This window comes from Anomaloglossus baeobatrachus, chromosome 5 (genome assembly GCF_048569485.1).
Source record: "Anomaloglossus baeobatrachus isolate aAnoBae1 chromosome 5, aAnoBae1.hap1, whole genome shotgun sequence".
Taxonomy (NCBI): Eukaryota; Metazoa; Chordata; class Amphibia; order Anura; family Aromobatidae; genus Anomaloglossus; species Anomaloglossus baeobatrachus.
Window position 1 is genome coordinate 320,184,606 of NC_134357.1, and position 17,283 is coordinate 320,201,888.

Consider the following 17,283-nt stretch of genomic DNA (forward strand, 5'->3'; position numbering starts at 1 on the left):
GGTGAAGGAGCGTCAGTCATTGGAAAGGTAACTATGTCTCCAGGTCTTAAAAAATAAACAAACATTCATTGAAAATGCTTAGTACAGAAAGGAGAAATAAGAGATAGTACTCGAATAAAAGATAACGCAGTGTACAAAATAGAGAGTTAAATGAGCTTATGAAGCATGTAAGGGGACCCTGGCTGATACATGTCCCCAATGCACAGGCAGCAAGCATCACACACTGGCTGTATGATTTCAGCCAAGTATTGACTCTGAAACACTGCGGCATATCAGAGAAAACCAGACTTTAAAAGCCACCAAGGAGCAACTAGTTGAAAATGTTGGTCCCCGGTGGCTTCACTCCACCTACTTGCCAATGACTGACAGGTCCTTCCCTATAAGCAGAGTATGTTTTGTTTTTTTGTTTTTGAAATGTTGGTTTTAAAATATACAACAGTACCCCATACATGCTGTCAGTGATTCTGATGGGCAGCATACTTACAGATGCCATTTAAAGGGACTATGTCACCAGATTTTTTTTCCACCTAATCTGAGAGCAGCGTAATGTAGAAACAGATGCCCTGATTCCAGCAATCTGTCACTTACTGGGATGCTTGCTGTAGTTTTGATAGTATCACTGTTTTATCAGCAATAGATTATCACTAGATAATTACTGGCTTCCATGTTCATCAACTCTGTATAAGCCTGCCCCCACCACTGATTGGCAGCTTTCTGCTTATGCACAGTATAGATAAAAGCTGTCAATCAGTGGTGTGGGCGGTGTTGCGGGGGCTGTCTGATTATAAAACCTAAAGGAATGTCAGACAGTCAGGGTCCACCGTGCAAAGACTCTGCTGCAGACTATGGCAGAGGATAAGGGGTATATAAGTGTGCCACTGTAAAAAATAATAGCACAAGTGCAGAGTGCAATACCTCTGTTAAACTCACAGAGGAATATATTTAGAAAATAAAGCAATTCCTCCCTTACTTGGAGGGTGTGTGGAATGATCTCTGTTAAAGATAACAGAGACAAAAGCAGGGAGTGTGAAATGGCACCTACCTAGGTCCGTTCCTCTAGTGGTGCCAGGAGATGGACAGCAGCGTAAGCCGCACAAAGCTCCTACCTGCGTTCGCTCCACTAGTGTGCGAGGACACGAACCACTAGATATGGCACCTGCCTAGGTCCGCTCTTCTAGTGGTGCAAAAGAGACGGACAGCAGCGTAAGCCGCACAAAGCTCGTACCTGCGTTCGCTCCACTAGTGTGCGAGGACAAGAACCACTAGATATGGCACCTGCCTAGGTCCGCTCTTCTAGTGGTGCAAAAGAGACGGACAGCAGCATAAGCCGCACAAAGCTCCTACCTCTGTTCGCTCCTCTAGTGTGCGAGGATACGAACAACTGCCAGACGCAGTATAAGGAACGTTACCCTAGTGGCAACGTCCACCTACGAGTAGAATCACAAGGCCCAGCCGGACCATGTGCCTCAGGCACCTGCCTATGTCCGCTCCACTAAGCGGTAAGGATACGGACTGCAGCCGAAGCTGTAAGGTATAAGAACTCTACCCTGCTGGTAGCGCTCACCTAACATAGACAGAGAGATGCCTAGAGGGACGTGCACAGGGCGTCTACCCTCATGCATGAACCAAGAGGACTGAGTGCCGGGTGGCGTGCGTCAGGGTCTTATATAGACTCTGGGCCTCATCCAAGATGGAGGACACCAGAGCCAATCCGCTGCCAGAATGACAGCAATGACGTCACGCTGGCCTATCACCGAGCAAAGCGTCACAAGCACATGACCAGTGACCAATCGGCATAGAAGGTGTCAGAGACATGTGACCACGTGTCGCAAGCACATGACCAGTGGCCAATCAGCTTAGAAGGTGTCAGAGACATGTGACCTCGTGTCAGCGATGATGTCACCCGCACATGTGCAATGGCTCCAAGATAGGACTTAGTCTCCAGCGCTTGCACATGTGCAGTAGCAAGAAATCCGGACATAGTCTCCAGAGCCACAGCAACCGTAACAGGCGGGATTATCCAGAGTTCAGTATTCAGAGAACTGCTAGATCTACAGCAGATAATCAGTGATTTTATCAAAACTGCAGCAAGCAGCCCAGGAAGTGATACATCACTGGAAACAGGGTTTTTGCTCCCCCGCCCCCACCACTGATTAGTAGCTTTCTGCTTATGCACAGAGTAGATAAAAGCTGTAAATCAGTGGTGTGGCTGGGGTTATACAGAGTTTAGTATTCAGAGAACTGCTAGATCTACAGCACATAAACAGTGAAGCAGCCCAGGAAGTGATACATTGCTGTAAACAGGGTCTTTGCCTCTACATCACGCTGCATTGAGATGGAGTATTAAAATCCTGATGACAGATTCACTTTTAAAGGTAATCTGATAAGTCATCAGATATCACCAGCATAAATATATATTTTTGCCAAAACAAGGGAATGGCGAGAATTTAAAGAACATTACTGTATACACTGTACATGAATGTATCAATTGATAAAAGATGAAAACATTTCAAAACAGCAAAGAAAGTTATGAAATAAAACTTAAAAAGGAGTCATACTTGCCATATCGATAATTTAATACTGCCACTGCAGTTGTAATGCTTCCCGGACACACACAGGTCTGTCTTGCTTGCAGCTGATTACCTAGCAGTTATCGTTGATTGACTCCAGTAGTCGTGTAGCTAGACCGATCGCCTGCGGAGAAGTACAGACCGGTGTGGCTATAGGAAGCTGGAGTGGTGGGGGATTGGTTTGATTATTACTACTTATTTCATTTTATTGTATTCTAAGGTGTTTTCATATTTTTTATGGCTGGCTGGACAATTCCTTTTAAAATTGAGTCTGAATAACCCACAAGATTAATCTAACAGTTCTTGAGAAAAAAAGTTATTTTTCACTCACAAGGCCAACAATCAAGTGTTAATCATGGTAGCTCAAATGTTACATGGACACTGACGACCTAGAAATGTGTTGGTTGTATTTTTTATTATTTTACTTTACTATACTATTTAAACTTTCTCTTATTTTATTACTTACAGTGTTGATTCTCCTTATCCTGGCTCTAAAAAGACACCACCAGGGTCATCTCTCATCAGATGAAGATGAAGACATGAGGGACAACGTCATCAAGTACAATGACGAAGGTGGTGGAGAACAGGACACAGAGGCATACGATATGTCAGCCTTGCGCAGCTTATACAATTTCAGTGAAGGAAGTGAGGCTGGAGGGGACAGTACTCTTGCTACGCAGCGTCACCCCTTGCCTCAGTGGTTTCCAGGAGCTGAACTGGACTTCTCACTGTTCAAAGACTACATCAGTAGAAAAGTGAGGCTAGCAGATCAGGACTCATCAGTGCCTCCTTATGATTCCTTCCAGACTTATGCCTTTGAGGGATCAGGCTCTAGTGCTGCATCTCTCAGTTCAATCAGCAGTTGGTCTACAAGTTCAGAACAAGACTTTTCTCAGTTGGGTTCCTGGGGTCCCAGATTTCGCCAACTGGCAGCTCTATATGCTGGACACAAAGGACATGAAGAAAGCCAGAGCTCCTAGCCCAAGTCAGTCCCTTCATTTTCAGGGTACCAAGACCTTATGCTCTAATTACTGGGGCTGATTTGCTCCATATTTATTACATATCAATATGTAAACACCATACAACATTGCTCTACTATGATCATTAATTGTTTCATTCCACTGGTGCCCAACTATTTACAGATATCACCCACCCTTGATACCCATTACTTCACCGACAAGATCAAAACAGTCCATAAACAAACTCTAATCACATTTCTGACACCATTTCACGTGTACTGTTTCCAGCAATGCATATGTATAGCAATTGTCTCAACAATTCTGTATTCCATTTTTAATTTGATTTCTAGGTGACTCCTTGTCAAAATGATTTGCTGACAGCTTACAGGTATGTGTTAGGTCACACTGGGAATACAGACTCATGGTGATTTCCAGAACATTGGGTTTGCATTGCTCTATATAGTGCCTCAGCACCTTAAAGCCCTGCTTTAATAAATCACTTTGCTCCACTTGAGTAGATAGATTCATTTTTAAGCTGTCCTATTGATGGAAATATTTAAAGGGTTTATTTTCCATATGGGGCTAAGCAATTTTTGGCTGGTAGATGCTAACTACCTGCATGTGCTACCCTTCGACGATCTCTCTCAGCTTAGCACTGTCATGGACCTCTCCTACTGGCGTCTCTCCTTCTTTCTGTGATGTCACGTCAACAGAGGAGTTCTTTCTCTTCCACTCTGCTCCGTTGATGAGGCATCACTGCTGACATCATGTTGATTGACAGCTGGCTCCCTGCTGCATTAGCCTGAGCTGGCTGCGTTAGCAACTACCTGCCGATAAGTGCATAGCCCCATAACAAAAATAACAAAAAAGAGGCCCCAATAACCCCTTTAAATCCTTCCAGCACAAGAACAGCTTCAAAATTAATCAATTCAAATCAGTTTTGAAAGGGTAGGCTATAGTTTTAGTGACATACAGAATATCTGATATTTCACAAGATTTTTTGGGTGATATTTGCCTTAAAGAGGTTATCCCACAAAGAAAAGATAAGTGAAAAGTGACTACTGAGTCTGCCTGTGGCATCCTCCACTGATCATAAGAGCAGGGGTCCCCATTATGAATAGTAGTAGTGAGTAGTGAGCAGTAGTGCACATGCGTGGTAGACCACCATTATTTTGTTCTCCTTATGGCAGTGGTGGTTACCAATCTTTTGGAGCTGCCAAGTTATATCCTTGAATTTTACACAAATTAAATGTTGTGGAATGATATGAAATGAGCAGCTATGGCAATTCGGAATAGAGTTAAAGCAAAGATTAATGCAGAAAAGAAGGTGGGCATAACCCATTGCAATCCAATATGCTTCAACGCCTGAAAGCATCACAAAAGATTTAGCTGAAGCCACATCTGATAGCTTCAAGCTATCAAACCTATAAAGTGAGTTTACATTTCTCTCAGACTGTAAAAATTAGTCACAACAACATTTTTTTCATTCCTAATCATACGTTTTTAACCTTTTTTGGAGCACATGCTTTTTTATATATATTATTGCATTCATCTCCAAAACAACCTCCTCATGATGCTCATTGCTGCCACTATCACCAGCTGGAACTCCAGACACCAAAACAGCTGAATCTAACAGGGTAACCTCATAGGATTGACAGTGATCCTTGAGGGCATATCTGCAGTATTAGCTGTCATTGCCATTGTAATAAACTCTCATTGTATCAACTCTTGAACCTGTGATCTATCATCTACATATATCGCCTACACAGTGCAGTTATAATGACTGTTTCCCGCAGTGCACTACCACAACTCCAAGAGGGACTGTCATTATTTATCATGATTCCTCAGAGGACAAAATAAAAGTTTCTTCTACTAAATTTCTGTTGCGTGTCTTAATGTGATCAGAAACATTATTTTATCAAGTTAAAGTTTAAGGCTGGGGCTACACAGGGATACTGCGATCCCCTCGCATAACACTCGGCTCACGCTGGCAGTACAGCAGAGCCGAGTGTCATGCTAGTGTCCCTGCGACTGAGGTCCGGCTGTGCGAGCAAACCTCAGCTGCGGGGGGCGGGCCAGCACAGAGGAGGGGAGGGCCGGCACTGAGGAGGGGAGGGCCAGCGCTGAGGAGGGGAGGGAGGGATTTCTCTCCCTCTCTCCTCCATAGCCGGTTATTGCAATTCTCGCTCTGCACTCGCGGTACACCGGTGTACCGCGAGTGAAGTGCGATTTTTCTCTCGCCCCATACACTTGATACATTTTTCTCTCGCCCCATTTTCTCGCCCCATACCCCATACAATACACCTGCAATTGTTTTCTTGGTCCGATTAGGGCTGAGAAAATAATCTCTCATGTGCACTGACACACAGGCTAATATTAGTCCGAGTGGAATGCAATGTTTTATCGCACTCCACTCGCACCGTTTTTCTCGCCATATGTCTAAAGGGGGTGTTACTTGCAGCAATATCGCTAGTGAAAGCACCCGCCCCCGCTGCTTGTGCATCACGGGCAAATCGCTGCCCGTGGCGCACAAAATCGTTGGGAGCTGTCACACTGACTTACCTGCTTAGCGACGTCGCTGTTGCCGGCGAACTGCCTTCTTTCTAAGGGGGCGGTTCGTTCGGCGTCACAGTGGTGTCACTAAGCGGCTGCCCAATAGAAGCGGAGGGGCGGAGATGAGCGGACGTAACAGCCCACCCACCTCCTTCCTTCCGCATTGCCGGCGGCCACAGGTAAGCTGCAGTTTGTCGTTCCCGAGGTGTCACACATAGAGATGTGTGATGCCTCAGGAACGACGAACAACCTCCGTCCTCTACAATCAACGATTTTTTAAAAAGGAACGACGTGTCAACGATGGACGATAAGGTGAGTATTTTCCATCGTTAACGGCCGTTCCTTGCTGTCACACACGCAACGACGTTGCTAACGATGCCGGATGTGCGTCACGGAATCCGTGACCCCGGCGATATATCGTTAGATCCGTCGTTGCGTGTAACCCTAACAAATGGTAACAACCACAAGTAGTTTTGGTGCAAATCAGTTTGCGGTTCCCATTTTTTGGCCACATGAGTAATACTAGATGGGAGCTGTGAAAACTGCCTCTTACCTGACAGCTCTACTTTTGGCAATGATGTCAGACTAGGCCAGCTAATCATACTGAAGCCATCAGGAAAGAGGCCATTGTCAGGGCTTCCGCTAAGCGGGTACAACTATACTAGGAAATCTTACAATTTAGTTGCGAAATGCCCAGGTTTGAAGTACTAAAACTTAGTGGAGAGATGGCCAACTGATGTCACCGAGCATTAGGAGAACAGGAACAAACTAGCGGATAAAAATGTAACAGGTAGCGAAGAAATAGTAATTAGTAAATGGCATACGGTCTGGTGGAGGACAGGCAAAAGCGTACCAGTACATCCTCGGTCATAAAGGGGTTAAAAGTGAAAAAAAATTCAGAATTTTTTCTTCTTGTTATGATTTTTTTTACATGACAAAAGCCTGGCATTTTAACAGGGGTGTGTATACTTTTTATATCCACGGTATATATACTTTTTTTTTACTAATATTTATAACGTTGCTTACAAATCACAAAAATCATATTGCACTCGCCATATTCATACTCTTGTGTGAAGCCTGTGAATGAAATTTGATTCTTGTCATTTGTAGCCAAGGTTATAAATTTCTGGTACAAATGCTTCTTGCATCTGAATATACATTCAGCTTAAAGATTAACCATTGATTCTAGAAGTAGTAAAACAATGATTGCTGTTGTTCTCTGATCCATTGGGAGGCAAGAGACAGGTCTTATTACACTATTTGAGGCAATGTGAAGTATCCACCAGTTGGGTGAATGAAGCCGGTCATAGTAGATTAATTTCAGCATTCTATTCTAACCATCTTTCATTGTAGCCCAGGAGGTTGATTGCTTTTTTTAAGGCCACAAGTGGGTAAACAAATAAGTTTAGTTGAGAACCTATTTCGCTTTCCTATGCCACGCCGAACTCCTGCTGTTTGTGTACCAATTTATCCATATGATATCTGGAGATTGCCTGTCGGTCTACAGTAACCTCTCTCTAGGTTCCAATCCCTTCTTTCTCTCCTCTTCTCCGCTCCCAACTCATCTAAATTCACACAAACTGAATTAATGCGCCAGCTAATCAGGATCTGGTCGGATTTCACTCTGTCCTCATTTAATTAACCGGCTTCACCAGTTTCATTTTCCACCAATTAGTTTGTAGGGTGGATGCAAATTAAGATATTTGTTCTTTTTTTAAGTCAAAAGAAAAATCCTTTGAGGCTCTTATTAGTTTTTCTGCTGAAAAGGAAGAAATCATTTAATCAGAGGAGGCCTCAGAGACCCGTAAACCCGAGATGGTTGTTGAAGAGGAAGGGAGGGGGAGAGGAGAGATAGAAAAATGAGAGACGGGAAACAGCAAGAGACAGAAAGAGAATAGCTAGAAATAGAAATCTGTATACTTTATCATGTATTTCAGTATATATCAGGTTTCTCACTAAAATTTGCTTACAGAATTGCCTCTAAGGGTATAGCTAATGTTATTCTTGTCAAAAGAGAGGTGGATTGCCCAATTCTTCCTCTTTATCATCACATCGACGTATGGACTTTCTCAGTCGGACTTCTATGTTTAAGTCATCAATTGGTAGTGGTTAGACAGCAAAGAGCATCTTTAGGAGTGTAAGATGCAATGTCAAGAAGAAACAACTCAATGTCAGGGTAAAAAAACAAAACTACGTCAGGCCGAAACTACCCCAAATACAGATGAAGGTAAGCAGCCCGATCTGTTTTTAAGTTGTCCCTCTGATATAATCACAGAAAGCTTGTTACAATGGAAACACAACGTGGTCTACAGAAGAGTTCAGAGATCGGAGCCAAAAGCTTATTTATTACAAGTGGGACATTTACACTTCTCACCATGAACGCCTCTAACCCTAACCCTATGGGTATGTCACTTTGAGGCATTAACTCCATCCCTTTCTCAGCTCTCAGCACAGAATCAAGACTGTTGGCAAATATGAGATAAAGCAAGTAATTTTTTTTTTCAAAATGAAAGCACAAATTATTATTTAGCCATGTCCCTTCTTGGAACGGTCAAGGTAGGTGCAAAACCTTCCCAAAAGAGTTGGAAATCCCCTTAGTAACTTTATCGCATGCCATTTACAGCAGGCTGTTGTTGTATTTCACACTTGTTTTAGGCAATGCATACATCTTTAATTTTTCAGGTCTGATTAGAGTACCATTATATGGAACTGCAACCTTCAGAATCCCTAATTATACTAATTCCCATGGGGAAATAATAGGGTTGGGAAAACTCAAAGCCCTAAGAACCCCCTTTGCATCAGCACAATTTTTGAAACATAATATTTTTTGTTAGGAGGTTAGAAGGGTTAAAAGTTTATCAGCAATTTCTGATTTCTCCAACAAAATTTGCAAAACCAATTTTTTTTAGGGACCACATCACATTTGAAGTGACTTTGAGAGACCTACGTGACAAAAAAATACCCAAAAGTGACACCATTTTATACATGTACCACTCACTCAAAACCACATCTAAGAAGTTTATGAACCCTTTACGTCTTTCACAGGAATTAAAGCAATGTTGAAGGAAACAAAATGACATTTTTTTTTTCTTCCACAAAAATATTGCTTTAGCCCAAATTTAGACAATTTTGCAAGGGTAAATAGGAGAAAATGGACCATGCATTTTGTTGTGCATTTACTCCAGAGTATGCCGATACCCCATATGTGCTGGAAAACTATGTTTTGGAGTCCCAGCAGGGCTCAGAAGGGAAGGAGCTCCATTTACATTTTGAAAATTCTCGAATCGATAGCAGATGCCATGTTGTCTTTGAAGAACCCCTTATGTGCTTAACAGTGGCGTTTTGGAAACTACACCCCTCAAGAAATTTATTAAGAGGTGTGGTGATCACCTTGAACCCACAGGTACTTCATAGAACTTTATAATGTTGAGGCCTGAAAATAAAAAAAATACATTTTTCCCACAAACATTTTGCTTTTACCCCAAATTTTTCATTTTCACAAAGTAATAGGAAAAAATGTTGTGCAATTCATACTGAGTACACTGATACCCCATATGTGGTTGAAAACTACTTTTCAGGCAGAGTGTAAAGTTACAGTCATATGAAAAAGTTTGGGCACCCCTATTAATGTTAACCTTTTTTCTTTATAACAATTTGGGTTTTTGCAACAACTATTTCAGTTTCATATATCTAATAACTGATGGACTCAGTAATATTTCTGGATTGAAATGAGGTTTATTGTACTAACAGAAAATGTGCAATCTGCATTTAAACAAAATTTGACCGGTGCAAAAGTATGGGCACCCTTATCAATTTCTTGATTTGAACACTCCTAACTACTTTTTACTGACTTACTAAAGCACTAAATTGGTTTTGTAACCTCATTGAGCTTTGAATTTCATAGGCAGGTGTATCCAATCATGAGAAAAGGTATTTAAGGTGGCCACTTGCAAGTTGTTCTCCTATTTGAATCTCCTATGAAGAGTGGCATCATGGGCTCCTCAAAAAAACTCTCAAATGATCTGAAAACAAAGATTATTCAACATAGTTGTTCAGGGGAAAGATACAAAAAGTTGTCCCAGAGATTTAAACTGTGAGTTTCCACTGTGAGGAACATAGTAAGGAAATGGAAGAACACAGGTACAGTTCTTGTTAAGCCCAGAAGTGGCAGGCCAAGAAAAATATCAGAAAGGCAGAGAAGAAGAATGGTGAGAATAGTCAAGGACAATCCACAGACCACCTCCAAAGACCTGCAGTATCATCTTGCTGCAGATGGTGTCACTGTGCATCGGTCAACAATACAGAACACTTTGCACAAGGAGAAGCTGTATGGGAGAGTGATGCGAAAGAAGCAGTTTCTGCAAGCACGCCACAAACAGAGTCGCCTGAGGTATGCAGAAGCACATTTGGACAAGCCAGTTACATTTTGGAAGAAGGTCCTGTGGACTGATGAAACAAAGATTGAATTGTTTGGTCATACAATAAGGCGTTATGAATGGAGGCAAAAAAACACGGCATTCCAAGAAAAGCACTTGCTACCCACAGTAAAATTTGGTGGACGTTCCATCATGCTTTGGGGCTGTGTGGCCAATGCCGGTACCGGGAATCTTGTTAAAGTTGAGGGTCGCATGGATTCAACTCAGTATCAGCAGATTCTTGATAATAATGTGCAAGAATCAGTGACGAAGTTGAAGTTACGCAGGGGATGGATATTTCAGCAAGACAATGATCCAAAATACCGCTCCAAATCTACTCAGGCATTCATGCAGAGGAACAATTACAATGTTCTGGAATGGCCATCCCAGTCCTGAATATCATTGAACATCTGTGGGATGATTTGAAGCGTGCTGTCCATGCTCGGCGACCATCAAACTTAACTGAACTGGAATTGTTTTGTAAACAGGAATGGTCAAATATACCTTCATCCAGGATCCACGAACTCATTAAAAGCTACAGGAAGTGACTAGAGGCTGTTATTTTTGCAAAAGGAGGATCTACAAAATATTAATGTCACTTTTATGTTGAGGTGCCCATACTTTTGCACCTGTCAAATTTTGTTTAAATGCGGATTGCACATTTTCTGTTAGTACAATAAATCTCATTTCAATCCAGAAATATTACTCAGTCCATCAGTTATTAGATATATGAAACTGAAATAGCTGTTGCAAAAACCCAAATTGTTATAAAGAAAAAAGGTTAACATTAATAGGGGTGCCCAAACTTTTTCATATGACTGTAGGATGGGAAGGAGCAGCATATTGGAGTGCAGATTTTGTTGCTATGGTTTGCGGGTACCATGACACATTAAAAGACCCCCTGAGGTGCCAGAAAGCAGACCCCCCATAAATAACCCTACTTTACAACCTGCACCCCTGAATGAATTCATCCAGGGAAGCGATGATCATATTGACACCTCAGGTGTGTCACTTAATTATAACCACTGGGCAGGGAAGAAAAACAAATTACATTTTTCTGACAAAAATTTACTTTTAGCCCCAGATTAGACATTTTAACATGGGAAATGGGTAAAAATTGCATCAAAATGTGTCACAATTCTGTTGAACATGGCAATACTCCACATGTCGCTGTACAGTAATGCTTAGCCACACAGCGAGACTTGCAAAGGAGAGAGTACTATGTGACTTTTGGATCACAGATTTTCCTAGAATAGTTTTGAGACGCCGTATACTGAACCACTAATTGTCAAGAGAGCAGAATCCTCCACCCAAGTGACTCCATTTTGGAAACTTCACCCCTCTGTGAGTTTATCTACTAGTATAGTGATGATATAGTGATAGGAAACAAAGGGTAATTATTAATGGTACGTACTCGGACTGGGTCTCAGTTCATAGTGGGGTACCACAGGGGTCAGTATTGGGCCTGCTTCTTTTCAACATATTTATTAATGATCTTGTTGGGGGCATGCGGAGTAGAATTTCAATATTTGCAGATGATACTAAGCTCTGCAGGGTAATCAATACAGAGGAGGATAATTTTATATTACAGGGAGATTTATGTAAATTGGAGGATTGGGCTGAGAAGTCGCAATTGAAGTTTAATGTAGATAAATGTAAGGTCATGCACTTAGGTAGAGGAAATAACATTTATGATTATGTACTTAATTATAGAACACTGGGTAAAACAGACACAGAAAAAGACTTGGGTGTATGGGTGGATGGTAAACTTCACTTTAGTGGACAGTGTCAGGCAACTGCTGCCAGGGCTAATAAAATAATGGGATGTATTAAAAGAGGTATAAGTGTTCATGAAAAAATATAGTTCTACCCCTGTACAAGTCACTAGTGCGACCGCACTTGGAATACTGTGTTCAATTCTGGTCACCGATATATAAGAAGGGCATAGCTGAACTGGAGAGGGTGCAGAGAAGAGCGACCAAGATTATTAGAGGAATGGGTGGGCTGCAATACCAAGATAGGTTATTAAACTTGGGTTTATTTAGTTTGGAAAAACGAAGGCTTAGGGGGGATCTAATCACAATGTATAAACATATGAGGGGACAGTACAGAGACCTTTCCAAAGATCTTTTTACACCTAGGCCTGCGACTGGAACACGGGGGCATCCGCTACGTCTCGAGGAAAGAAGGTTTAATCATAATCACAGACGAGGATTCTTTACTGTACGAGCAGTGAGACTATGGAACTCTCTGCCGCATGATGTTGTAATGAGTGATTCACTACTAACATTTAAGCAGAGCCTGGATGCCTTTCTTGAAAAATGTAATATTACCAGTTATGTATATTAGATTTTATGACAGGGTGTTGATCCAGAGAACTAGTCTGATTGCCGTATGTGGAGTCAGGAAGGAATTTCTTTCCCCATTGGAGCTTGTTTGCCACATTGTTTTTTTTTTTGTTTTTTTTGCCTTCCTCTGGATCAACATGTTAGGCTACGGGTTGAACTAGATGGACTTAGGCGGGCTTTGCACACTACGACATCGCAGGTGCGATGTCGGTGGGGTCAAATTGAAAATGACGTACTTCCGGCATCGCATGTGACATCGTAGTGTGTAAAGGCTCGATGATACGATTAACGAGCGCAAAAGCGTCGTAATCGTATCATCGGTGCAGCGTCGGCGTAATCCATGATTACGCTGACGCGACGGTCCGATGTTGTTCCTCGTTCCTGCGGCAGCACACATCGCTGTGTGTGAAGCCGCAGGAGCGAGGAACATCTCCTACCGGCGTCACTGTGGCTTCCGTAGGATATGCGGAAGGAAGGAGGTGGGCGGGATGTTTACATCCCGCTCATCTCCGCCCCTCCGCTCCTATTGGCCGCCTGCCGTGTGACGTCGCAGTGACGCCATACGACCCGCCCCCTTAATAAGGAGGCGGGTCGCCGGCCAGAGCGACAGTCGCAGGACAGGTGAGTCCATGTGAAGCTGCCGTAGCGATAATGTTCGCTACGGCAGTTATCACAAGGATATCGCCGCTGCTACGGGGGCGGGGACTATCGCGCTCGGCATCGCAGCATCGGCCTGCGATGTCGCAGCGTGCAAAGTGCCCCTTAGAGTCTCCCTTCAACCTTAAAAAACTATGAAACTATGATTTTGACTCCATGGGTGCTTTCCAGAAATAAGCATCAATGAATGTTACTGAGTGAAAATTGCAAATCTACCCATTATAGTGCCTACTATATTGTAGTACACATATATTTCACCCAGATGGTGTTTCCGAAGACACACACTCCATAATTTAATTGGGCTTTCCTCACTATAGTAATGCCAAACGTGAATGATAAATGTGGATTACGCACACTGCAGGGCTCAGAAGGAGGGGGGCATTTGTATTTGGGAGCACAGATTTTGCTTAGTTTCTTTTGAGGGGTAGCTATAGCTCGTTCCAGAGCCTTTGTGTTACCAGTAACATGAGAACCTGACATTGATAGATGGCCTGCGTTTTTTGGGGTTTTTGTGAGTTGAGTTGAAGCTTTTATTGGGAACATTTTACATAAGATTTTGGATCACATTTATCCTGTGCTCTACGCTGTGCACTTACTTTAGGGTTTGCATCTAGAGCTTAAAAGCCATAGAATATGGCCAATTATGGTAATATCACTCAGATCAAACTCTACGAGTGTTTGATCCGAGTGTCATCTTAGTGTCATCCGATTCTCTAGCAAGGCAGAGAACTTAATTTCTCCATTGTCTGCATTGACTCTCTTGGCGTATAACAGACAGAACTTGGATAACATCCGAGTGCAGTCTGATGTTTCACCACCCCCTTAGAGTTTTTGGGTGTCTGTGATCCGAATACCGGAGCCACTTGCAGGATGCTGTTATTTTTTGCTCCTGCCAAATCGGCATGAGAAACAAAATCACAGATCTGCACTGCCCCATAGTAGAACACTGGTCTGAGTGTTATCTGATAAAACATTGGATAGCGCTCGGGCGCTTTGTGAGCAAGCTCTTAACCCTTGAATGACGTGATTCAGATGACACACCAAAGGATCCATTCACTATAATGAAGCAACAGTATTAAGGGCACTTTACAAGCTGCGATATCACTATCGATATCGCTAGCGAGCATACCCGCCCCCGTCGGTTGTGCGTCACGGGCAAATTGCTGCCCGTGGCGCACAACATCACTTACACCCGTCACACGGACTTACCTTCCCTGCGACGTCGCTGTGGCCGGAAAACCGCCTCCTTTATCAGGGGGCGGTTCGTGCGGCATCACAGCGACGTCTCACGGCAGCCGTCCAAGAGAAGTGGAGGGGCGGAGATGAGCGGGCAGAATATCCCACCCACCTCCTTCCTTCTTCATTGCCGGCGGCCGCAGGTACGATGTAGTTCCTCATTCCTGCGGTGTCACACGTAGCGATGTCTGCTGCTGCAGGAATGACGAACAACCTGCGTCCTGCAACAGCAACGATATTCGGGAAAGGAACAACGCGTCAACGATCAACGATAAGGTGAGTAATTTTGATCGTTAACAATCGTTCCTGCGTTTTACACGCAACGACGTCGCTTACGAGGCCAGATGTGCGTCACGAATTCCGTGACCCCAACGACATCTCGTTAGCGATGTCGTTGCGTGTAAAGCGGCCTTTACTCTGGTTTCTTTTCAGCAGTGCCTTTCTTTTCAGAGGTGAGCAAAACTGTGGTCGATCGCTCTTTTATGCAACGCTTCAAAAACGGCCACAATCAGATCATAGGACAGATTGACCAAGGTGACTCCCTCTGCCTCATTATAGTGAGTGTTCTGTCAGGGGCATTGTCTGAATCATAAATTTCAGAGATTTACATGGAAACCATGATGTAAGCACAGGATAAATGTGAGCCGAGCCTTACTGAGATTTTTGGTAGGAAGAATGAACAAATCAACAGCAGTTCAAGAATTGCTTTTATATATTTTTAAAGTGATTACATGGCTTTATTATTTGGGTAGGTGTGATTACAGCAATAACAGATTTGTAACAGTTTTTATTTTTGGCTACTCTCACACACTGAAAAATGCTTTTACTGCAAAAAAAAAAAAAAGGTTTTTGCATCACCAGATTTTGAGACCTATAATTTCTCTATAATTCTGCCGACGGAGTCATGTGAGGGCTTGATTTTTTGCTGGATGAGTTTAAGTTTTTATTGATACCATTTTCGAGCACATAACTTTTTTTTTATTGCTTTCTATTCCGATTTTTAGGAGGCAGAATGAATCTGAAACAGCAATTCAGGAAGTTTTTTTTATACACCATCCATAATGTGGTAACATTAATATGACCGTTTTATTCGACAGGTCAGTATGATTACAACAATACAAATTTATTTCATTTTTTTGTTTTACACAATAACATCATTTTTATAGAAAAAATTGCATAGTTTTTTTTGTCACGTTTTTTATTATTTTTTTTTTTTTACAGTGTTCACTGAAGAGTTTAAATAGTGTGACAGTTTTATAGATTGGGTCATTGTAGATGCGGTAATACCAAACGTCCACTTTTTTTGTGTATTTTTGTTTTTACATAAATATATGTATTTATTGTTGTAATACCTTGTTGTAACACCATATTTTTGCTCTTTATTTTATGATTTTTTTTAATATTTTTATAATTATTTCACTTTTTTCCCTTTCTTACCTGATATAGAACATTAACTTTTATTACTCTGATCGCTGGTATAATGTTTTGCAATGCACAAGCATTCCAATGCATTACACCTGTTAGTGTTACACTGAACGAACGCCTCTTACACCATGCTCCTGGCATGGTCTTAAAAGCCACCATAGCTGGCAAACCCAAAGTCATTATTTGACCTTGGGTTGCCATGGCAATGATCATCAGCCCACGGTTACATCATGAGGTGGCAATCGCATGGGAAAGGGAGCACATTTTGTCTCCCAGCCTCCTAAATGCCTTGATCGCTATCGCTATTGATTGTGGCATTTAGAGGGCTAAACAGGTGGGGTTGGTGCAGACCCTCGCTATGAAAGCTAGAGCTAAGCTATCACTTACACCAAGCTCCCGAAGGAAATCCTTTCGAAGACCCTATCCAACCATGACATATAGGTTGTAACGCCTGCCTGGATCTACAGACTCAGATGGGCTGTAATGGACAGGATCGAGGAAAGCCACTCAGCACGCAGGACCCCCAGAACTCTGAAACCCTATAACCCCTATACAGGGATTTGGAATTACACAGGGCCCTGGAGATCACTACCTGTGGAAGGCTGCAGTCTGAGAGAGTAGTCGTCAGGCAGGGTAAAACCAGGAATTGCGGAACAGGGACAGAATCGGCAGGCAAGGATGTAATCAGAAAACGTAGCAGAGGTCAAATCCAGATCGGGCAGCGAGGTACAAAAACAGCAGGCAGGAGGGTAGTCAGGAACAAGCGGTAATCAGCACATAAAATCACAGGACGAAACAGGAGCCAGAATTCTCAGAACTATCTCTGACAGAGGTTAGCAGACAGGAGGGGTATTAAAAAGGGTATGGTGTCTTCCTATAGGCTGTAGCTGAATGATGGTACTTCATCTGGGAGAAACCCGTCACCTACAGTCAGCCAGTGGCACTGCAGATCCCCAGGAAACCCAGACCAGTGGATGAGTGGAGCCTGCGCCCACCGGCGCCGCTGGCATTGACTCCTCTCCCACCACCAGCACTATCCACGGTAGAAACACGGCGTCACCTGGCGATCGGAGTAAAAGTCGATGGAGCGGACTCCGGTGGTGACGTAACATAGGTACGT

General features: G+C 42.8%; 1 protein-coding gene across 1 annotated transcript in view; it reads left to right on the forward strand.

Moving 5' to 3' along the window:
* CDH22 (cadherin 22) overlaps positions 1-5,406 on the forward strand; it is a 554,465-nt gene extending 549,059 nt beyond the window's left edge. Inside the window, exon 12 of the mRNA XM_075349744.1 lies at positions 3,039-5,406. Within this exon, the coding sequence (XP_075205859.1) occupies positions 3,039-3,550 (512 nt within the window). The 3' untranslated portion in view covers positions 3,551-5,406. The remainder of the gene's footprint in view (positions 1-3,038) is intronic.
* The last annotated feature ends 11,877 nt before the right edge of the window (positions 5,407-17,283 follow it).